The sequence below is a fragment of the Rana temporaria genome (genome assembly GCF_905171775.1).
Source record: "Rana temporaria chromosome 5 unlocalized genomic scaffold, aRanTem1.1 chr5x, whole genome shotgun sequence".
In the NCBI taxonomy this organism is placed as follows: Eukaryota; Metazoa; Chordata; class Amphibia; order Anura; family Ranidae; genus Rana; species Rana temporaria.
The window spans coordinates 19,949-43,919 of NW_024404465.1; the positions used below are offsets into that span (position 1 = coordinate 19,949).

At 50.2% G+C, this 23,971-nt stretch overlaps 1 protein-coding gene across 1 annotated transcript in view; it reads right to left on the bottom strand.

Annotated features, from left to right (window-relative positions):
• Positions 1–23,644, bottom strand: part of LOC120921857 (cytochrome P450 11B, mitochondrial) — a 42,474-nt gene extending 18,830 nt beyond the window's left edge. The window contains exons 1-3 of the mRNA XM_040334339.1: positions 23,127–23,644; positions 4,686–4,841; positions 4,145–4,344 (exon numbers count right to left, since the gene is read on the bottom strand). Of these exons, the coding sequence (XP_040190273.1) occupies positions 4,145–4,344; positions 4,686–4,841; positions 23,127–23,416 (646 nt within the window). The 5' untranslated portion in view covers positions 23,417–23,644. The remainder of the gene's footprint in view (positions 1–4,144; positions 4,345–4,685; positions 4,842–23,126) is intronic.
• Between the last annotated feature and the right edge of the window lie 327 nt (positions 23,645–23,971).

Genomic DNA, 23,971 nt, shown 5'->3' on the forward strand with positions numbered 1-23,971 from the left:
CCTGGGGCAAGAGGCTACCCTACTACAGTCCCCACCAAAAGCCCTGTCCTGGGGCAAGAGGCTACCCTACAGTCCCCACCAAAAGCCCTGTCCTGGGGAAAGAGGCTACCCTACAGTCCCCACCAAAAGCCCAGTCCTGGGGCAAGAGGCTACCCTACAGTCCCCACCAAAAGCCCAGTCCTGGGGCAGGAGGCTACCCTACAGTCCCCACCAAAAGCCCAGTCCTGGGGCAAGAGGCTACCCTACTACAGTCCCCACCAAAAGCCCAGTCCTGGGGCAAGAGGCTACCCTACAGTCCCCACCAAAAGCCCTGTCCTGGGGAAAGAGGCTACCCTACAGTCCCCACCAAAAGCCCTGTCCTGGGGCAAGAGGCTACCCTACAGTCCCCACCAAAAGCCCAGTCCTGGGGCAAGAGGCTACCCTACAGTCCCCACCAAAAGCCCAGTCCTAGGGCAAGAGGCTACCCTACAGTCCCCACCAAAAGCCCAGTCCTGGGGCAAGAGGCTACCCTACAGTCCCCACCAAAAGCCCTGTCCTGGGGCAAGAGGCTACCCTACAGTCCCCACCAAAAGCCCAGTCCTGGTTGGGTCTGTCACAGCATCTATAATCTGGAGTAATATTGTGAGAACTGTGGCCCTCAGGCGTTGTTTTGGAGAGTGTTCTGTATGGGTGTTATGGATGGAGTAAGAAGGGGTTAGAACCCCCCCGTCAGGTTCTTCTTGCTATCTGTGTCCCCGTTGGGGAGATTCATCCTTCTACTTGTACGGGGGGGGGGACCATTGTTCATAGAAAATGATGAGATACCCAACGTTCCACAGTTGTCACCAGAACCAGAAAATGGACGGGAAATGGTCCAATAGACTCCCTTGTTCCAGTGACCACTAAGAGGGGCACTCCTTCCTATTCGGGAGATTTCTTCTCACTTCCTGTTTGAATCTCCAGGACAGGAAGTGAAAGGATATCTTCCCAACATGACAGATTCCAAAAATAACCCAACAGGGTTCGCAACCCTTCCCTACTCCACCCAAAACGTTATACTTTAACCACTCGAGACCCGCGCTATAGACAAAAGACGTCCACGGCGCGGCTCTCAGGTGCCAACTGGACGTCTTTTTAAAAGCATTACCCGCGCGCGCCACTGGGTGGCGTGCAGCGGGTAAACACTGTCCTGGCGCATCGCTGGGGAGCCGATGCGTGTACCTGGCGGCCGCGATGTCCGCCGGGTACACGCGATCGTCGGTAACAGCAGGGACGTGGAGCTCTGTGTGTAATGATGGGGTGTAAACACAGAGCTCCACGTCCTGTCAGGGAGAGGAGACCGATCTGTGTCCCTTGTACATAGGAACACAGATCGGTCACCTCCCCCAGTCACCCCCCTCCCCCCACACAGTTAGAACACACCCAGGATACACATTTAACCCCTTCCTCACCCCCTAGTGTTAACCCCTTCCCTGCCAGTCACATTTATACAGTAATTAGTGCATTTTTATAGCACTGATCGCTGTATAAATGTGAATGGTCCCAGAATTTGTGTCGAAAGTGTCCGATACGTCCGCCGCAATATCGCAGTCCCAATAAAAATCGCAGATCGCCGCCATTACTAGTAAATAAAAAATAATAAAAAAATCATAATTCTGCCCCCTATTTTGTAGGCGCTATAACTTTTGCGCAAACCAGTCGCTTATTGCGATTTTTTTTTTTTTTTTTACAAAAATACGTCGAAAAATACGTATTGGCCTTAACTGAGAAAAAAAATAGTTTATTAAAAAAAATTGGGATATTTATTATAGCAACAAGTAAAAAATATATATATATATTTTTTAAATTGTCGCTCTATTTTTGTTTATAGCGCAAAAAATAAAAACCGCAGAGGTGATCAAATACCACCAAAAGAAAGCTCTATTTGTGGGGAAAAAAGGACATCAATTTTGTTTGGGAGCCACGTCGCACGACCGCGCAATTGTCAGTTAAAGCGACGCAGTGCCGGAAGCTGAAATTTCGCCTGGGCGGAAAGGGGGTGTATGTGCCCAGAAAACATCTCAGCACCTAAGGGCCAGATTCATGTAGATTTACGGCGGCGTATCGTATCCCGTTTACGTTACGCCGCTGCAAGTTTCCAGCGCAAGTGTCTGATTCACAAAGCACTTGCGTGTAAACTTTCGGCGGCGTAGCGTAAAGCCGTCCAGCGCAAGCCCGCCTAATTCAAATAGGGCGTGTACCATTTGAATTAGGTGCGTTCCCGCGCCGAACGTTCTGCGCATGCTCCGTTTGGAAATTTCCCGCTGTGCTCTGCGCAAAATTACGGAGCCCCGACGTGTTTTTTGACCGGCGACGTGCGTAACGTACTTTCGTATTCCCGGACGGCCATACTTTAACATGGATGGTGTAATGTTACACCATCTAAATAGCAAGTGCAACTTTACGACGGGAAAAAGCGACGTAAGAGAATGCGACGAACGCGCGTACCTTCGTGGATCGCCGTAAACAGCTAATTTGCATACCCGACGCTGGAAAACGACGCAAACTCCACCCAGCGGCCGCCCGAGAATTACACCTACGATCTGAAGGCGTACGCCGGTCGGATCTATGCCAAAAGCCGTTGTATCTTGGTTTGAGGATTCCAAATCAAGATGCGACGCGGCAAATTTGAAAATACGCCGCCGTATTAGTAGATACGCCGGCGTATTTCTGCTGTGAATCTGGCCCTTGGTCCCCAACACAATGGCAGCTATGGATTGAATTTGCAAAAAATGGTGTCAGCCCTGCTCAGCTGTCTTTTGATAAACTATTGAATCCTTCCCACTCTCCTCATCTCCACAAGTGGAGGAAAATTGTTCTGTAGTCCAAGATAAGACCCAGGAGGGCTAATTAGATTCCCTGAGATAAAGCAGGAATAGCCAGATTCAGGTACGTTTACGCCGTCGTAACTCTGAATCTACGCCGGCGTTAATTTAAGCGTATTCTGGAAACCAGATACGCTTAAATTAGGCTCAGATACGAGCGGCGCAAGTCTCCTACGCCGTCGTATCTTAAAGTGTAATTTTTAGGCCGGCCGCTAGGTGGCGCTTCCGTTGAGTTTGGCGTAGAATATATAAATGACTAGATACGCCGATTCACGAACGTACGTGCGCCCGTCGCAGTAAAGATACGCCGTTTACGTAAGGCGTTTTCTGGCGTAAAGTTATTCCAACAAATAGCTGGCCTAGTCAATGGCCTGGATTCAAGAAGCAATTGCGCCTGTGTAACCATAGGTTACACAGCGCAATTGCTTACTTGCCCCGGCGTAACGAGTGCTCCTGATTCAGGAACCTCGTTACGCCGACTGCAGCCTAATATACGTGCGGCATAAGGCGCTTATGCCCGCATATCTTAGGCGATGGCCGCTAGGGGGCGCTCCCGTTGTGCTTAGCGTATAGTATGCAAATTGCATACTAACACCGATTCACAACGTTACGCGAGCCCTGCGTACGCAGTTTACGTCGTTTGCGTACGGCGGTTTTAGCGTAAGGCTGCCCCTGCTATTAGCAGGGGCAGCCAATGTTACGTATACCCGTCGTTCCCGCGTCACGAAATTTGAAATTTACGTAGTTTGCGTAAGTGAATCGTGAATGGCGCTGGACGCCATTCACGTTCACTTTGAAGCAAATGACGTCCTTGCGACGTCATTTGCCGCAATGCACATCGGGAAAGTTTCCTGACGGAGCATGCGCCCTACGCTCGGTGCGGGAACGCGCCTAATTTAAATGATTCCCGCCCCCTATGGGATTATTTACATTAGGCACCCTTACGCCGGGCATTTTTGAAGAGCGCCCACGCAAATTACGTGGCTACTGCTTCATGAATAAAGCGTAGCGCAAATAATTTGCGTAGGCGCAGGGCAAAAAGGGTACACTGCGCCTTCGTAAGGAGCGCGCAGCTGTACCTGAATATACCCGACTGTACTTGCCTCTCTGACTTACGGCGGCGTAGCGTAAATACGATACGCTACGCCGCCGCAAAGATACGCGCCCCTACCTGAATCCGGCTAGAAGTGTGCAGAGGACTCGGGACGGTTGTTCTGGTACTTGTGGTTCTTCCTTATTGGACGGATACAATAAAAGGCTTCCAATGGGATATGAGAAGATCGTTTCCCCCAATCACTGACCTTCGAGGGTGAATCGGAAGAGGTCGGCGTACAGGTCCACGGTCAGCGACCCTCTGGCATTTTTGCTCATCCGTTTCTTCATGAAGGTCACAAAGTCGGCGGCGGCTTCGTCCAGGAAGGGGAGGAACTTCTTCACCCCGGCGAGACTGAGGACCTCTTTGTTCAGGATAATTCGGTCAGAACGCCAGCCCTCGCCGTTACTGCAATTGGGGGGGAAAATGTTACAATTACAACATATCTCTGGGCTTTGGATGGAGTAGGAAGTGGTCAGAACCCCTGCCAGGCTTTTCTACCTCCACTTCCTGTCCTGTAGACACCACGGGATGGGAAGTCCTCCCTAAGGCACCAGGGAACCCCAATGGAAGGTTTTGCCTCCAAATCTGTGGATTTCCCTGTCCTGGTGACAATGGCCACCAAGATCAATGGGGAGGGTGGCCTAAAAACCCGCCAGAGGTTCTAACCCTTCCACACTCCACCCAGAAGACACTTGGAGTAGGTCAGTCAGCTGGTGTAGTTTGGGAGGTAGGTAGGTCACACTTACAGTAGGAAGACTCCCTGCTTGTGGTTGCGTAGTTCTCTGTGCTTGGACCAGGCCTCCATGGTCATCCTCCGTGGGAAGACGCCCTCAGACTGGAAGAGTCGCGCCACATCCTGGGGAAGCATGATATTCACACTGCTGTGCGTCCCCAACTTCTCCCTGCAAGGGGACAGCTGGTTATTAGGGATGAGCTTCGCGTTCGATACGAACGTATGTTCGACTCGTACATCGGTCGTTCGATCGTTCGTCGAAATTCAAACAAAACGGGTCGTTCGTGCCAAATTCGAGTGACGCAAAACGTCCCATAATTCACTGTGGCGTTGAGCGCTGATAATTGGCCAAGCATGCTGTATGTCCCGCATGCTTGGCCAATCACAGCGCGCAAAAAACGAAGAGCCATAATTGGCCAAAGCCATTGTTGCTTTGGCCAATTATGGCTCAGGGGGATTAGTACACGCCCCACACTATAAAAGGCCGCCTGCACGGCGTGTAGTGTGTTCCGGCTTTGTGAAAGAGCAGAGAGCAGTCAGACAGTTAGATAGAGACACAGTGGGGTAGATTCAGGTACAGCTGCGCGCTCCTTACGGAGGCGCAGTGTACCCTTTTTACCCTGCGCCTACGCAAATTATTTGCGCTACGATTCATTCATGAAGCAGTAGCCACGTAATTTTGCGTGGGCGCTCTTCAAAAATGCCCTGCGTAAGGGCGCCTAATGTAAATGATCCCGTAGGGGGCGGGAATCATTTAAATTAGGCGCGTTTCCGCGCCGAGCGTAGAGCACATGCTCCGTCGGGAAACTTTCCCGACGTGCATTGCGGTAAATGACGTCGCAAGGACGTCATTTGCTTCAAAGTGAACGTGAATGGCGTCCAGCGCCATTCACGATTCACTTACGCAAACTACGTAACTTTCAAATTTCGCGACGCGGGAACGACGGGTATACGTAACATTGGCTGCCCCTGCTAATAGCAGGGGCAGCCTTACGCAAAAACCGCCATACGCAAACGACGTAAACTGCGTACGCAGGGCTCGCGTAACGTTGTGAATCAGCGTTAGTATGCAATTTGCATACTATACACTGAGCACAACGGGAACGCCACCTAGCGGCCATCGCAAGAATGCAGCCTAAGATATGCGGGCATAAGAGCCTTATGCCACGCATATCTAATGCCGCATACACACCATCACTTTATGTGATGAAAAAAAACGACATTTTCTGTGAAGTAAAAAACGACGTTTTTGAAACTTCAATTTTCAAAGAGGAAGTTGCATACACACCATCGTTTTTCTCACAATGATCTTGCAAAGTGAGGTTACGTTCCACCACGTTTTACCATTGAAGCTCGCTTCATAAGTAGCTTCTGGGCATGCGCGGATGAAAAAACGTCTTAGAAAACGAAGTTTTTTGCTACACACGGTCAATTTCTGTGAAGTAAAAAGTGCACTTTTGAAAAACGACACATGCTTCAATTTTTTTTGGTCGTTTTTTAGAAGACATAAAACGACGTTTTCCCCCACACACAGTCAATTAAAGTGACGTTTTTAAAAACGTCATTTTTTTTCATCACATAAAGTGATGGTGTGTACGCGGCATTAGGCTGTAACAAGCTCTCTGAATCAGGAGAAGTCGTTACGCCGGCGCAAGTAAGCAATTGCGCTGCGTAACTATGGTTACGCAGACGCAATTGCTTCTTGAATCTGGGCCAGTGTCTTTTCTACTAGATAGATAGATAGAGTAGATAGATAGAGTAGGAAGGCTAGTCAGTATAGTTACATTTACAGTTTGTAGAGAATATATTCACATCCCTAGGAGTTGTCAATATATTTATAAACTGTATAGCTTAGCTAGATCTGCTATTAGTATCTATCAGGCAGGAGATTGTGCTTGATGCAGCGCTCTAACGTCTTGTATTGCCTGCATAGTCTTTAGTCTTTAGTGTTAGTGTACGTGTGCTATTTATTTGCACAGAAACGCAGTCGCTCTTACTGCACGTTTGCTGTTTAATAGCACCTAAACGCAGTTGGTGTGACTGCACGTGTGTTGTTTAATATCACCTGAACGCATTAATATGTCTGGAAGGACAAAGAGAGGCAGAGAGTCACGAGGGCAAGCAGGCTCTGCATGTAGAGGTAACGCTGGTGATGGATGTGGTGCATCCTCTTCAGCACGTGGCCGTGGCCGCTCGTCCTTCTTTTCGGGAGCTGGCCGTGTTGAGCCTCAACATGCAGAGAAATTAGTTGAGTGGATGACCAAGCCGTCCTCATCCTCCTCATCCTCTCTCACACAGACTGATTATAGTTTGTCTGGCAAAGCAGCTGCCAAGGCGTCCTCTACCCTCTGCACAATGGGATCACACAATCCTTCCCTCACTCTGTGTACTGCTCTGCCTGTGCGCGGCTCACCAGACTACTTTTCCCGAGCATGCACCTTTCCTCTTCCGCCGCCAATCTCATCGGGACTCTAAGTGTAGGCACAGATTGGAGGGAGATTGGTCATGCAGCCCTGTCATCTCTCGCCCCCAGCTTAAATCCACTCGCCAAATGCTAGCAGGCGAGTGGAAATTTTGAGGGCTGATATCGCCCCTTATGTACGAAGTCGGAGTACACATGTTCCATACAGAGCCAACACTAACGCGTTTCAGCCTATCAGGACCTTTCTCATAGTTAGTCTGACATAACGACCAGACAGATATAAAGCAAGCCAACCCCCTCCCCCTGCTGGGATCGCAGTTAGTCATTTAACCATTAAGATACTATGCTGGAGAGAAAAGGCAAGCTATCATTCATTGCACAATAAATACAACATAGGATTTTCGTTTTGGAGAGTAGATACATTTCGGCAGCCAACCTGTTTATTTTGTTTTATGTGGGCTGGGAGTAGCTCAGAGTAGCAGCTGGTGACTCACAGGCAGCGTCACTGAGACCTCCCTCTTTCTTCTAGAGGATTCTAGAAGGAGAGGAGTGGTGGAGCTGCCTGGGGATTTCTAAGGAGTCCTGACCAATCCCCAACCTGGATTGGCAGGGGCAGGCCTCCTTAAATACCCAGGGTCAGCCCAGCTAAGGAGGAGTTGTCGAGTAAAGCCCAGAGCAGGGGAACGCAGTGGACTCGGTGGAGGGCTGGCATGACTGACGTCACAGGGGACAGCAAATTAACGATTGGCTGTCAGGTCCCGGGGGGCGGGGGAAGGGAGTTTATTTAAGGTTTGGTCCCCGCCCTCCCGGCAACACACAGCGCGGAAGAAAGTTTAGTGAGGATGTCTGAGGTGCAGCTCATGCTGGATCAGCTGCAGGCGGAGGCGGCGGCGCACGGCCCTGAGTGGCTTCGGGACCAGCTGCGGCCTATTTTCGGTAGGTCGGCAGCTATTGAGGACGCGGGGGGGAGGGACGGAGGACGTGCCAGGCGATCTCGCCCGCCGGAGCGCTTTTCCCCAGACACATCCCCCAGGGCCCAAAGAAGACAAGGGAGCCCCCGTTCGCGGGCCCCTCCGGGCCCCCCCGCCAAGCGCGCAGCTCTGCCCACAAAGGGGGGGAACGGGAGGAATCCCACTCGAGGCCGTGGCGCGGCAGCTGGCCGTTCGGCCAGCCCTGGAGCAGCACCTGGGCCCGCGCGGCGTACAGATGGTGATTCGGCGGGCCCCGCCCCCCGCGCCACCGCGGGGGGTGCGGTGCCTCAGCGTGGGAGATCTAGAGGCCCGACTGCTGGGCTTCCCATTTCCTCGGCCCACAGCCTTGCTGCGATGCGGATTGAAGGGGAGGGGACCACCGGCGACCTAGTTGGGGGCAGCAGGGATGGGGAGACCCCCCCAGGCCCACGGAAAGCGGCGCAGAAGTCGGTGAACGGGTCGGGCGCGCGGAGGAGTGACCAGGCGGACGCCAGGCCCACGGCAGCCAGGGATCCTTCCCCTGGGGTGCAATCAGCGGAAGAAGAGGATCCATCCACGTTACGGTCGGAGGGGGAGCTGACGGATTCGGAGGATGAACAACCATCCAGGACGATAGCAGCAGCGGTGGAGACGGGACGATCGGCTGGTGGGTCATCACCTAGGCAGCCCGGTAAGTCAATTTTATCTTTGCCTCGTACTGTGGGGAGGGGTGTGATGTCTGCTGGGGGCAGTGGGGGGGGGGGTGTCAGCTCGGGGGGGGCGGATACACGGGCAGGTGGCTCTCAGTCTGTGACACCGGGCGGGGGGGGTGTCCCTGGGGGGGGTGGTTTTGCGGGTTTTTTAGCGGGCATAAAAGAGCTGGTGGGCAGATTTGAGGGCTCAGATGGGGCGACGGCGGGCCCGGTTGCGGCTTGGGTCCCCCCTGCGGTTCCGGTGGGGGGGGGGGGGGGTCGCTACTGTTAACACTCTGCCGGCGGTGGTGACGGCTGGGCCGGTGGTGGCATCCGCCCCCGCGGTGAGCGGGGGTTCGGGAGCAGCTGCGGCTCCGGCGGCAGCAGCAGTGGAAAAAGGGGCGGTGGCAAGTGAGGTTGCGCGACAGGAAATAATCCGCCTCGCTGACGCGGCAAAATGTGAGGTGTACTTATGCTATGAGGCGTCGCTGGGGACACATTTGAAGGCAGAGGTCCGGGAGAAGATATGGAAGGGTGAGTATGTGGAGATTTTCGCGTTACTCCCATTAGAGAAGTTCAACCTGGACAGGGGGAAGCCGGATGAATCCAAAAAGGAGGAGGAGGAACGGCGCAGGTACCGCTTGATTCCACGGACGTTTACGAATTGGCTGCAGGCGTTCAGTATCCTAGCGTGTGTGGTAGGGGAGAAAAAGCCGGAATGCTGCTCAGGGCTCTTCATATATCAGAATGCGATAGGGGAGGCACACAGGATCTACGGAGGATCCGCTTGGCTGCGATATGATGAACAATTCCGACAGCGGATGGCGGTGCGGCAGGACCTGCGCTGGAATCAAAAGGATATGAACCTTTGGCTGTGTTTGATGACGGCGGCGAGGGTTCCGGGGCAGTCCTTTCAAGGGGGGGGCCGGGGGTCCATCGTCCCTTGGACAACCGGCCGGTCGGGCAAAAGGGGTGTGTTGGCAGTTTAGCTCCGGCACGTGCAAATTCGGAGGCACCTGCAGATACAAACACGAGTGCTCTGGTTGCGGAGGCTCCCACCCGTTGTCCAAGTGCTTCAAGCAGGGGAAGGGACGTTCCGGAGATTTTGCGAACAAGAGGGACGACACCGGTGATGGTGGAAAGGATGCGGCCGTTCCTCGGTAGGTATCCGGACAGGGGGGCGGCTCGGGCACTGGAAAAGGGTTTCTCAGAGGGTTTTCAAATACCGTGTGCGCTGGGGGTGGTACCTCCGGTCCCGCGCAACTTGCGGTCTGCGCTCCTACATCCGGAAGTGGTTTCGGAGAAGCTGCGGAAGGAGGTAGCTCTGGGGCGCATGGGAGGTCCTTTTTCGGCGGCACCCTGGGGGGATCTGGTAGTTTCTCCGCTAGGGGTGGTGCCCAAAAAGGAACAAAACAAGTTTAGGCTGATACACCACCTCTCCTTCCCAAAAGGGGGGTCGGTTAATGACGCTATAGACCAGGAGGCTTGCACAGTGAGCTACACGTCATTTGATGCGGCTGTCCATTGGGTGCGACATTATGGGCGGGGGTCCTTGATGGCAAAATCGGACATTGAAGCAGCTTTCCGCTTATTGCCAGTGCACCCGGACAGCTTTCGGCTGTTGGGGTGTCATTGGGGGGGGCAGTTTTATGTGGACAAGTGCTTGCCCATGGGGTGTTCCATTTCGTGTGCACTGTTCGAGATGTTCAGCTCATTCTTGGAATGGGTGGTTAGGGACGTGGCCGGGGTGAGTTCTATCATCCACTACCTGGATGACTTCCTGTGCGTTGGACCGGCGGCGTCACGGACCACGGCGATTCTGCTGGCAACGCTGGAACACATGGCGGAGCGATTCGGGGTCCCCTTGTCTCCCGAGAAGACGGAGGGCCCAAGCACGGAGATGACTTTCCTGGGCATAACATTGGATTCCATGGCAATGGAATGCCGCTTGCCGGAGGACAAACTTGAGGCGATGAAGGCAGAAATCAGGGGTATGCTGGGGGTCAGGAAAGTGAAGCTGAGAGCGCTACAGTCGTTGCTCGGTAAGCTTAATTTCGCGTGCCGTATTTTGCCCATGGGGCGGGTGTTTAGCCGACGGCTGTCGGCGGCGACCGCGGGCGTGAGTTCCCCTAACCACTTTGTCACGCTCGGCAGGGTTCTTAGGGATGATCTGAGGGTGTGGCACTCCTTTTTGGAGTCATTCAACGGCCGGGCATTGTGGATGGCGGGACCGGTCAGTAACTTTGACTTGGAGCTGTACACGGATGCTGCGGGCTCCACAGGCTTTGGAGCATTCTTTCAAGGCAAGTGGTGTGCGGGTCCTTGGCCGCAAGACTGGGTGGACGCGGGTTTCACTAAGAATTTGGTGCTATTGGAATTGTTTCCGGTGGTACTGGCGGTTGAGTTGTGGGGCTCGGAGTTCAGGGATCGGAAGGTCAGGTTCCATGGGGACAACCTGGGAGTGGTTCAGGTCATCAACAGGGTATCGGCTTCATCACCGCCGGTGGTTCGGGTGTTGCAGCATCTGGTTCTACGGTGCCTACAGTTGAATATTTTTGTTCATGCAGTTCATTTGCCTGGGGTTGAGAATGTTATTGCTGACGCGCTGTCTCGATTTCAGTGGGACAGGTTCCGAGAGTTGGCACCGGAGGCGGACCGACACGGAGAGCCTTGTCCGGATTGGCTGTGGAGGGTTGCATTGGAGTGATATCAAAATGGCTCAGGAGGTCGGTGAGTGAGGCAACTTGGGGGGCGTATAGCAAGGTGTGGTTGGAATGGGAGGCTTTGGCAAGAATGGTGGCTGTGGACCCGTTCGGGTCGGAGACACGATGGCTGGTGTTGTACTTCGTGGCTAGGAACATGGAGGACGGCACGTCTGTGGCCACGCTGAACAAAAAGATGGCAGGTCTTGCGTTCCTTTTTAAATTACGGGGGTGCCAGGACTTCACGAAGGATTTCTGGGTGCGGCAGGCGCTGAGAGGTTATAGAAAGGCAGGAACGACAAGGGACTCCAGGCGCCCCGTGTCGTTTGCTCTACTGGAAGGGATGCTGAACAAATTACCGGTTATTTGTTCTTCGGAGTATGAGTTCTTGCTGTTCAGGGCGGCCTTCACGTTGGCTTTCTTCGGGGCTTTCAGGATCAGTGAGTTGGTCAGCCCGTCGACCAAATGTCAAGGGGGCTTGCGCTCTCAAGATGTGGCTTGTGGGCAGGACAGGGTATCTATTTGGCTGCCGAAGTCAAAGACGGACCAGGGGGGACGGGGCAAGTCCATACAAGTATTTACAATTACGGGTTCTCCTTTATGTCCGGTGCAGGCGGTGCGGGCCTTCGGGGCCGAACGGCCTGAGGCGACGGGGTCGTTTCTGGTACATAGGGACGGGTTGCCGTTGTCAAAATATCAGTTCGGGGCTGTTTTTAGGAAGTGTTTGTTAGCCATGGGGTTGGATGGCAAGGGTTTTTCGTCACACTCCTTTAGGATAGGGGCGGCCTCAGAGGCGGCCCGTTGGGGATTGGGTACGGAAGCCATACAGCGCATAGGCAGATGGGAATCTAGGAGATTTCAGAGTTATGTCCGTCCCCACCTATTGGATGTTTAGGACGGTAACGTCAAGTGACGGTGGGGAGGGGGTCTGGGGTGTGGTGTGATCTGTTTGAGTGTTGCTGGGTTCTGCGGTGGATTACCTGGTGCAATTGTCTTTTTTCTTTCAGGTGGGACCCCGGCACTAGTTTGGATAATGGGACATTCTTATGTCTTTTGGGGGGCAAAACGGGCTGAGCTTAGACATAGCGGTCGGCAGTTGGGTTTCCCGAGGGAAGAGGCAAGCGTGCACTGGTTAGGGATTCCGGGAATGCTCTGGGGTAGGGTGGTTCCGGAAGTGCATCGCTTTGCGCGGCTGGACAGGCCCCCCGACGTCTTACTCTTGCACGTGGGGGGCAACGACCTAGGGGTCAGAGCAATGATGGACATCACTCGGGATATCAAGTTTGATATATTGAGACTTCGGATGGCCTTTCCGGATATGATCGTCGTGTGGTCCGACATTGTGGCTCGGACTGCATGGCGTATGGCTAGGTCGGTAGCGGGAATCAACAGGGCCCGGAGAAAAATTAATAGGGACGTGGCCAAGTTTGTAGTGAGGAACGGGGGGTTGGTGGTACGCCATATGGAATTAGAGGAAGAGACCTGGAGGTATCTGCGAGGAGATGGTGTCCACCTTAGCCCAGTTGGGATTGACATGTGGGTATTGGGGTTACAGGATGGGATTCAGAGGGCCATTAGGGTGTGGAGGGGCACCCAAGGGTAAGGTTTTACCTTTGGGTGCTGGTGGCGTTGGTTGGTCCCTGCGGGTAAGGAATAGACTTTGAGAAGGAAATTAATGACCTGTCGGTGACAGGCGATGATGAGGGTGATGCCAGTTAACGGAGGTTAGCTGGAAGAATGGAGTATGGAGCACTACGGTCGTGAGACGCCTTTGAGCCTGTTCGGCTTGAGGCCTGCAGAGGAATCCGAAGACCGCAGTGCAGCAAAAAGGGCATATATATATATGTTTATATATATATAGATATTTTATGGAAGGATAGAGGCTTTGCCTGCGGGGACCAACTTCAGGTAGTTTTAAGTTAGCAGATGTTCTTGCTTAGTTTGTGTTAAAATATATCATGTTAATAAATCAGGCTGCTACGGCCTATTTTTCCCCAACAAGCAATGGTGTGGTTTCAATTTAATGGGCAGAGGTTGGGGGGATACTAAGGGTTTGGTTAAGGTGGTAAGTAAGTGAAGTAGGACATCTGTTGTACTAAAGTCAGGTGGAAGAACTGGAGATGAAGTGCTGTACTAGGCCTTTGAGGAAGCTCCCCAGTCTGGGGCGGTAAAGGAGGGGAAGGGGGGTGACCCTGGGCCTGGGCTCAGGTGCAGGATGGGGTCTTTTAATAAAACATGAAGGTTCTAGATGGGAGGCACAGGAGGAGAAAAGAGGGCAGCAGGAGCTAGTACTGCTGGGCAAGTCTTCAGGAGGGAGCCACCGGTTGCAGCCGGGAGGGCTGGTGAGTGACATGGGCAGTCGGGAGGGCTGGTGAGTGACATGGGCAGTCGGGAGGACTGGTGAGTGACATGGGCAGTCGGGAGAGCTGGTGAGTGACATGGGCAGTCGGGAGGACTGGTGAGTGACATGGGCAGTCGGGAGGACTGGTGAGTGACATGGGCAGTCGGAGGGCTGGTGAGTGACATGGGCAGTCGGGAGGGCTGGTGAGTGACATGGGCAGTCGGGAGGACTGGTGAGTGACATGGGCAGTCGGGAGGACTGGTGAGTGACATGGGCAGTCGGGAGGGCTGGTGAGTGACATGGGCAGTCGGGAGGGCTGGTGAGTGACATGGGCAGTCAGGAGGACTGGTGAGTGACATGGGCAGTCGGGAGGACTGGTGAGTGACATGGGCAGTCGGGAGGACTGGTGAGTGACATGGGCAGTCGGGAGGTGGAGAGGATTGTGATGTGACGGGCAGTGGAGTAGGGCAGCTGCAGCCATGAGGGCTGACAGGGTCTGAAGAGGGCTTACTGGGAGCAGTAGTCCATCAGTAGGACAGCTAGCACTATAGACTTTTAGGTAGATTCACGTACGTTCGCGTAACTTTTCGGCGGCGTAGCTTAAGGAATTTAAGCTACGCCGCCGTAAGTTAGCGAGGCAAGTACATAATTCACAATGTACTTGCCTGCTAAGTTACGACGGCGTAGCCTAAATCGGCGGGCGTAAGGGCGCCTAATTCAAATGTGTAGAAGGGGGGCGTGTTTTATGTTAATGAGGCTTGACCTCAAGTTTTTTACATTTTTTGCGAACTGCGCATGCGCCGGGCGCCTACATTTCCCAGTGCGCATTGCGGCTAAGTATGCAGCACGGGCCTATTGATTTTGACGTGGACGTAGACGTCGTAAATCCCGATTCGCGGACGACTTACGCAAACGACGTAAAAAATTCGAATTTCGACGTGGGAACGGCGGCCATACTTGACATTACTATTCCAATAGGGCCTAGCTCTAACTTTACGCGGCCTATCTCTTACGTAAACGGCGTAAAAGTACTGCGTCGGCCGGGCGTACGTTCGTGAATCGGCGTATTACCTCATTTACATATTCTACGCCGACCGCAATGGAAGCGCCACCTAGCGGCCATCCGAAATATTGCATTCTAAGATAGAACGGCGCAAGCCGTCGTATCTTAGATATGTTAAACGTATCTCTGTTTGAGAATACGCTTAAACATAAGTCGGCGTAGATTCTGAGTTAGGTCGGCTTATCTACTGATATCTACTGATAATCCGGCCTAACTCTTTCTGAATCTACCTATTTATTTCTTGTTACACTATAGGGACCCGCGGTCCCTGCCTGCAAAGGGCAGTTGCTGAGTTCTGATGGAGCCAGTGTCAGGCCCAACCTTACATGTGCTAGCTGGTCCTAAGGATTAAGAGTTGTGCAGGAGGAAGGAAGAGGAATAGTCTGCAAGCAAAGAAAGTGCAGGAGGAGACTGAAGGGAGAGTTCGTCCCAAGTGATTGACATCCAATCCACCGGGCATCCCATATTTTCCTTACCCCCCATCCAAGTTAAATTCCCTCAATAAAACGAACAAAAACCAAGTACTGTTCATCGTCTGATGCCCCGTACACACCATCGCATTATCCAACGGAAATTCCAACCCTGCGTCGGCTCTATCGGAGTTCTGCTGTCGGAATTTCCACCAGGAAAAGATTGAGAGCTGGTTCTCTATTTTTCAGACGGGAAAAAATTCCTATCAGAAAATCCGGTCGTCTGTAGCAATTCCGAAGTGCAAAATTCCGACGCATGCTCGGCAACAATTCGACGCATGCTCGGAAACAATTCGACACATGCTCGGAAGCACTTTCTCGGCTCGTCGTAGCGTTGTACGCCACCAGCGTTCTTGATGGTCGAAAGTTCCCGAGAACTTTTGTGTGACCGTTTGTATGCAAGCCAAGCTTGAGCGGAATTCCGTCGGGAAAAACCATCCAAGTTTTTCCCGACGGAAAATCCGATCGTGTGTGCGGGGCATAAGAGTGACTGAGAATTGAATGGCGGGCTGGGCAGGGTGACAGGTGGACTACAACACTCAGCGGCTCAAAATAAAAGAAAGACATTCATACAGAATATTATCACTAAGAGTGAGCCTGGAGGACGGACATTGGGCATGTGGGTTGAGATTTGAACCATGTATGGGCAGGTTGATCGATCTGTCAACTTGGGTACAACCAGCATGTGGGGTTTTTCATGCGATTATTGCTAGCGGCCAGTATTAGCTGCTAGCAATAATCACCGTGGGCCGGATTCAGATACCTCCGCGTATCTGTCCGGCCGGCGTAACGTATCTCCTATACGTTACGCCGCTCTAACTTTGGGCGCGAGTTCTTTATTCAGAAAGAACTTGCGCCCATAGTTACGGCGGCATAACGTATGTGTTGCGACGTAAGGCCGCGTAATTCAAATGGGGATGTAGGGGGCGTGTTTTATTTAAATTAAGCTTGACCCCGCGTATTTGACGTTTTTTTTTTAACGGCGCATGTGCCGTTCTTGAAGACATCCCAGTGCGCATGCTCGAAAATCCGCCGCAAAACGGCATTGCTTTCAACGTGAACGTAAATTACGTCCATCCGTATTCGCGAAACGACTTACGCAAACGACGTAAAAAATTCAAAACTCGGCGCGGGAACGACGGCCATACTTAACATTGGCTGCGCCTCATAGACCCAGGGGCAACTATACGCCAGAAAAAGCCGAACGCAAATGACGTAAAAAAAAAGCGTTCGTTTCGGAATCGGCGTATCTCCTCATTTGCATAAATAAACCGAAACGACACCTATCGGCCGGCCTGGAATTGCAGTTAACCTGATTCTATGAATCCGTCGCATAGATCCGACCGACGAAACTCAGAGATACACCGTCGTATCTCTTTGTGAATCTGCCCCTATGTCTTTATGTATACAGGGGGGGCACAGTCATTGGGGGATAGAAAGGGGTCTTCACCAAACGGAACTCCCATCGTTCGGAAGGGGGTCTGCATCCTTTGGGCCATATAGTGTATCTGTTAGGAGTGAGATGACACTATTACTATTATTGGTAGGCTTTTTCTTTTTTTTTTTCATTCAAGTTTAAGTTTATTTTCAGAAAAAATAAATCAGTACAATGTAATGAACATCAATTAAAATTATTACATTGTGGCATACAGTCAAAAACAACAAGGTACATTTAGTTCATTTCCTGCCCTTCCATTCCACATTGAAACAAAGTACCATTAAAACATAAAAGAAATTGTGAATAACAAAAAAGAATAAATATATTGAAGAAAACAAAATCCAACCCAATTGTCCTCCCCAACCTCCAGAGATACTATAATCCGTATAATCCAATCCAGACCCATGAAATTTAAAAAAATATAATAGATTGTTTGTTTAGATCTATAAGGAGGATCGATGCCCAGGGTAAACTCCACCCCCCGACACCCCTAATGGGATCACTCTGTGCCCTAAGAGGCAGAATAACCCCTATCATCCCCCCTCTCTGTTAATAGATAATAAGAATAACCCGATAACAAGAGGACAACTTCAAAACCATCCTCCATATAACATACCTAAGAGGGTTTAAAGCGGATGTGCCACTAAAAAAATATATTAAAAGCCAGCAGGTACAAATCCTGCAGCTGCTGACTTTTAATATTAGGACACTTACCTGTCCTGGAGTCCAGCGCTGATCGCAGCAGAGGAGGAGCGATCGCTCGTCACTCTGCTGCTCCCCCCGCCATCCACGCTGAGGGAACCAGGAAGTGAAGCGCTGCGGCTTCACTGCCCGGTTCCCTACGGCGCGAGTCGCGCTGCGCCCGCCGATTGGCTCACACGCTGTGTGCTGGGAGCCGAGTGTTCCCAGCACACAACGGGCGACAGACGGGAAGTCAGAAAAACCCGTCCTTTGCCCGTATCGTGTGGCCGGAAGTGGGTGCAAATACCTGTCTTTAGACAGGTGTCTGCACCCCCCTCCCCCCTGAAAGGTGTCAAATGTGACACCGGAGGGGGGGAGGGTTCCGATCAGCGGGACTCCACTTTAGGGTGGGGAACCGCTTTAAGAAACCATTACAATTAGGTTCAATCAAACCATTTTAAAATAAAATGTAACATATGGGAAGAATAATAAAGAATATATATTATTCTTGTCAAAATAAAGGAAAATAACAATATATGTATGCAAAACTTGTTCCTTATTCATATAATAAAAAAAAAAAAGAAACAACATAAACAAAAAAATAAGAGAGAAAGAGAAATAATATTAGAGAAAAAGAAAGACAGCATAATAAAAGAAAGAAAGATAGAGAAAGAGAAAGGAGTTGGAGAAGAGATAAAAGAAGGACAAAGAGCCTACCTGTCAAAAGTGCACATCAGTCCAAAGCGAAAGCTAATACTAAATCCGCAAGGTATATGAGATTCCCATAAATTTCAACCAAGGCTCCCATATTTCATTGAACTGGGTAAGTGTATCCAGGGCCGCCATCAGGGGGGTACAGGCAGTACACCTGTAAGGGGCCCGAAGGTCCCCAGGGGCCCGGATGGCAACCCCCTTTAAAAAAAAAAAAAAAAAATTTTTTTTATTTTTAAGGTTTTTTTTTTTTTTTTTTTTTTTAGGGGTCCGGAGGTCCCCAGGGGCCCGGAGGCCCACAGGGCCCCATATGGAAACTCCCCCTTTTTTTATTATTTTTTTCTAAAAAATATATATATATTTTTTTAAATATATTTTTATTTTATTTTTTATTAAAGGGCAAATTTTTTTATTTTTTTTAGAGGTCCAGAGGTCCCCAGGGGCCCGAAGGCCCCCAGGGCCCCGGATGGCAACCCCCCTTTTTTTTATATAAAAAAAAATTCTAATATATATTTTTATTTTATTTTTTATTAAAGGGCCATTTTTTTAGGGGTACGGGGGGCCCGGAGATCCCCAGAGCCCAGGATGACAACCCCCCTTTTTTTATAAAAAAATAAGTATTTTTTTATATATCTTTTTATTTTATTTATATATATATATATATATATATATATATATATTATTATTATTATTATTATTATTATTATAGGGCCCAGAGGTCCCCAGGGCCCCGGATGGCAACCCCCCTTTTTTTTAATAATAATAAAAAAAAATTATATTATTTTATTTCTTTTTTTTCTTTATTTTTATATATATATATATATATATATATATATATATATATATTTTTTTTTTTATTAAAGGGCTCAGAGGTCCCCAGGGCCCCATGTGGAAAAAAACCCTTTTTTTTTTTATAAATGTTTATTTTATTTTTTTTATTATTAAAGGGCCCAGAGGTCCCCAGGGTCCTGGATGGCAACCCCCTTTTTTTTTTATAAATGTTTATTTTATTTTTTTATATATATTTCTTTTTTTATTAAAGGGCCCAGAGGTTCCGGATGGCAACCCCCCTTTTTTCTAATTTATTTTTATAAAAAAATAAAAATCTGAGGTCCCCAGGGCCCCGGATGGCTACCCCACTTTTTTATATATATTTTTCTTTATTTCTTCTTTTTTTTGTAAAGGGCCACCCACGCTTCTCAATTCGCACCAGCCCCCCCCCCCCTTCTCAATTTCAGGCGGCATCCCCCCCCCCCCCCCGGTTCTCTGCTCCAGGGGGCCCATGCCTGAAGCTGTGTAAGGGGCCCCATATTTCCTGATGGCTGCCCTGAGTGTATCCATCATGGAGCCAATTCTTTTTTCTTGTTCCATTATCCATGTGACTTTTCTTTTCATACTTAGTATAGAAACCGATGGTTTCTTCCAGGCAGCTGCTATAGTAATTCTAGCACCCGTCAGGATAAATAATATCAGTTTTCTGGTAACCTTTTGAACCTGAGGTATGAATCCATTCAGCAAAGCAATCGCCGGGGACTGATGTAAATTACAACCCGTGACCCGTCTAATAATATGGAATACCTTGTTCCAGTATCCACGTATCCTTGGACATTCCCACCATGTGTGTATCATAGAGCCCACCCCATGGCATCCTCTAAAGCACAGAGGTGAGGAGGAGGGATAAATAGATGCCAATTTTAGAGGAACAAGATACCACCTGGTAAATATTTTCACATTTGCCTCCATAAGAGGCACACTCATAAAGCCTTTAATAGATCTAATAAAGTTTCCACACCAATCTTTCAAGTCCCATTCATCATGAAGTTCCCTCTCCCAAGCTGGCATATGAGGTAATTTATTATCATTTGTCGCAAGTGATTTATATATAACCAAAATAACTTGATCACATTTATGCTCATATGGAGATAGACGTCCAGATACAATTTCGTCTGTCCAAAGTTTCTGAGCATAATCGTATATTTGAGAAAATCTCAATTTCTCAGAGGAAGGAAGATTAAAATTATCCACAAAATATTGTTCAGAAAGGGGACCTAAATGTGAAAAAAACGCCCAATACGGTACACCCCCTTGTCACGCCACCATTTAAATGATTCGATATCAATATTAGAGGTAAAGATCGGATCTTGAAAAATATCAGCCAAAGGTTGACCCTTCGAGATTATGGAAGGATTATTCCTAAGTGAATCCCAGAGAACTAAAGCCTGTGACAGAATAGAAGGTCTACGTTTGGGGATACACCACAATAAACTTTCTAACGAATACGCTGGGGATGCCTGTTCTTCTATATTAACCCATTCAGGACGATCCTTTTTGATGTATACGTCCGATAGTTGGGCCAATCTAGCAGCTTGGTAATACCACCACAAATGGTAGGCTTTTTCTAACCACTTTACCGACTGCTGCACGCCGATGTACATCGGCAGAATGGCACGGCTGCGCAAAGGGATGTATCTGTACGTCCCCTTTAAATCACCCGCCCGCCACGTGCTCCGTGAGTGTGACCGCGAATCGCACAATGACTCGATGTCCCACGTGTCACAGAGCGGCAGAACGGGGAGAGGTCAGTGTAAACAAGCATCTCCCTGTTCTGCCTAGTGACAGGACACTGATCGTCTGTTCCCTGTGATCGTGAGCAGTGTTCAGTGTCGTGTCCCTCATAGCCACGCCCCCACACCGTTAGAATCACTCCCTAGGACACACTTAACCCCTCCCTCGCCCCCTAGTGGTTAACCCCCTTCCCTGCCAGTGTAATTTACACAGTAATCAGTGCATTTGTATAGCACTGATCGCTGTAAAAATGACAATGGTCCCAAAATAGCGTCAATAGTGTCCGATGTGTCCGCCATAATGTCGCAGTCACGATAAAAATTGCTGATTGCCGCCATTACTAATAAAAAATATTAATAAAAATGCCATAAAACTATCCCCTATTTTGTAGGCGCTATAACTTTTGCACAAACCAATCGATAAACGCTTATTGCGATTTTTTTTAACCAAACATATGTAGAAGAATACGTATCGCCCTAAACTGAGGGAAAAAAAGTTATTTTTTTTTAAAATGGAATATTTATTATAGCAAAAAGTAAAAAATATTGTGTGTTTTTTTCAAAATTGTCGCTCTATTTTTGTTTATAGCGCAAAAACTAAAAACCGCAGAGGTGATCAAATACCATCAAAAGAAAGCTCTATTTGTGGGGAAAAAAGGACGCCAATTTTGTTTGGGAGCCACGCCGCACGACCACGCAATTGTCATTCGAGACGACGCAGTGCCGGAAGCTGAAATTTCGCCTGGGCAGGAGGGGGGTATATGCAGGGCTGGACTGGGACAAACATTTGGCCCTGGACTTCATCCAGACCGGCCCACTTTAATTCAATAAAATGCTGCCCCCCCCCCCGAAAAATCACGCCCACCAAAAGGCCCCTACATCCATTATTGTATATCATGAGAGGGTGAGAGAGAGGGAAAGGGGGTGAGAGGGGGTGGGTGAGAGAGAGAGAGGGGAATGAGAGAGAGGGAAAGGGGGTGAGAGGGGTGGGTGAGAGAGGGGGGTGAGTGTAAGAAAAAGAGAGTGTAAAAGAGATGGGGTGTGTGTTAAGAACCCATTTTTACACTGAGGCATTTTTTAGGCGCTTTTGGGCGCCTGTAAATCGACTGAAAAACGCTTCCGCTGCAGTCCCAGTGTGAAAGCCTGAGTGCTTTCACACTGGGGCACTGCCAGGGCGTTAAAAAAAGTTCTTCAAGCAGCATCTCTGTTTTAAAAAACGGCCCACTGAGCCATCGGCCCACCGGGAAACTCCCTGTAGTCCCTATGGCCAGTCCATCCCTGGGTATATGTGCCCAGTAAGCAAGTGGTTAAGGACAGAACTGATGCTGGATGAGAGACCTGCCTCTCAATTGGAGTTCCAATTCATCCCAAAGGTGTTTAGTAGGGTTGAGGTCAGGGTTCTGTGCAGGACACTGGAGTTCCTTCAAACTTGTGACGGAAGTCACTTTGGGTGGGGGGTTTGTGCAGCTCAGCTTGGGAAGGTGAGGATCCTTCACACCAGACTCTGTCCGTCGTGTTTTTGGTGAAGGGTCTGATCAGTGGTGTGACAGGAGTCACTTTGGGTGGGGGGTTTGTGCGTCTCAGCTTGCCCTGGAGAGCTCTGGAGGCTCCGTGTCCAGCTTCCCCGGACCCTCTTATGTGTAGATCACTCTGTGTCTCTAATAAGGGTACAGGGGGACTGAGAACCCCACTATGGTCTGTACTAGTCACACTCAATGCTGTATATATGTACCAAATTGGAGGAACCTATCATTATGGAGGTGGTGCCACTTTTCTGGAATGGCTTCCCACAACATTTTGAAGTGTGTCTGTGGCCTTTTATGTCCATTAAGCCAAAAGAACATCTGTTCAGTAGGGATGAGGTCAGGGCTCTATGCAGGACACCTGAATTCCTCCACACCAAACTGGCCACACCATGTCTTTATGGAGCTGGCTTTGTACAGGGGACAGTCATGGTGGAACAAAAAGGGGTCTTCACCAAACCAAACTCCATCATTTGGAGGGGTGTCTGCATCCTTTGGGCCATATAGTGTATCCGTTAGGAGTGAGGTGACCCTATTACTATTATTGGTAGGCTTTTTTAATCAAGAACCTCCAAGGACGGGACTGATGTTGGATGAGAAGACCTGGCTCACCATTGGTGTTCCAGTTCATCCCAAAGATGTTCAGTAGAGATAAGGTCAGGGCTCTGTGCAGGACACTCAAGTTCCTCCACACCAAACTGGCCACACCTTGCGCTTTGTAAGGGGGGGGGGGGGCGCAGCTATTTTGGAACAGAAAAGGGACTTCACCAAACTGTTACCACCAGGCTGGAGGAGCACAACTGTCTACAATGTCTTTATATGATGGAGGATTAGCAGGACCCCTGAGCTCCATTGGTGGGGGGCTGCACATAGTGTATCACAATGAAGGGCACTCACCTGTAGATGGGCCCCAGGTTCTGGAAGTTCTCCTCCATGGCGAGGTGCATGCGCTGGAAGCTGTTCTTCCTCCAGAACTGGAAGAGGTTGAACCAGGCGCTGCGTCCGGTGGTTGGAATGGCCTCGAAGGGCAGAGTCTGACTGGCCAGCGAAGCGTCTTCCCTGGCCTCATGGATGAGGGGGGCCGTGGACAACCTGGAGAACCCGGTCCACAGGGGACTTGTAGGGTCCAAAGTACGACACCTCATCAAACACGACCCAATCTGACGAGCAGCTGTCTTCTCCAACATGGCTGAAGGGTCTGTATGTTCTCTGTATGTGACGTGATCTTCCCTTCCTCAGATGTCACGCCTTGTCATCACTCCATCCAATCATTGATCGGAACTCGGAATATCTCGGAGGGATCGGTGCTGGAATATCGGAGCAGAGCTCTCGGTGTTCCACTCTCCCAGTATAGAGTCCCAGCCAGACGCCGGTCTCCGGACTCCCAGACTGATGTATATACACAAGTTATCAGTATCATCTTTCCATGACACGGAGCCCCCCTCCCCTGGAGCACCCTGCCCCCCCTCCCCTGGAGCACCCTGCCCCCCCCTCTTATCACCCACACAACTCTCTGTTTGAAGTGATGAGTAATAAATCAGATCCATTCATCTTCCCATTACAAGTTCTGGAAAGTCCCTCACCTATCACATACTGAAACGGGACGATCTGAGGGATGGGGGGTCTGACGGGGCGATCTAAAGGGTGAGATCTGATGGGGCGATCTGAGGGATGCGATCTGATGGGGCGATCTGAGGGAGGGGGGGGTCTGATGGGGCGATCTGAGGGATGCGATCTGAGGG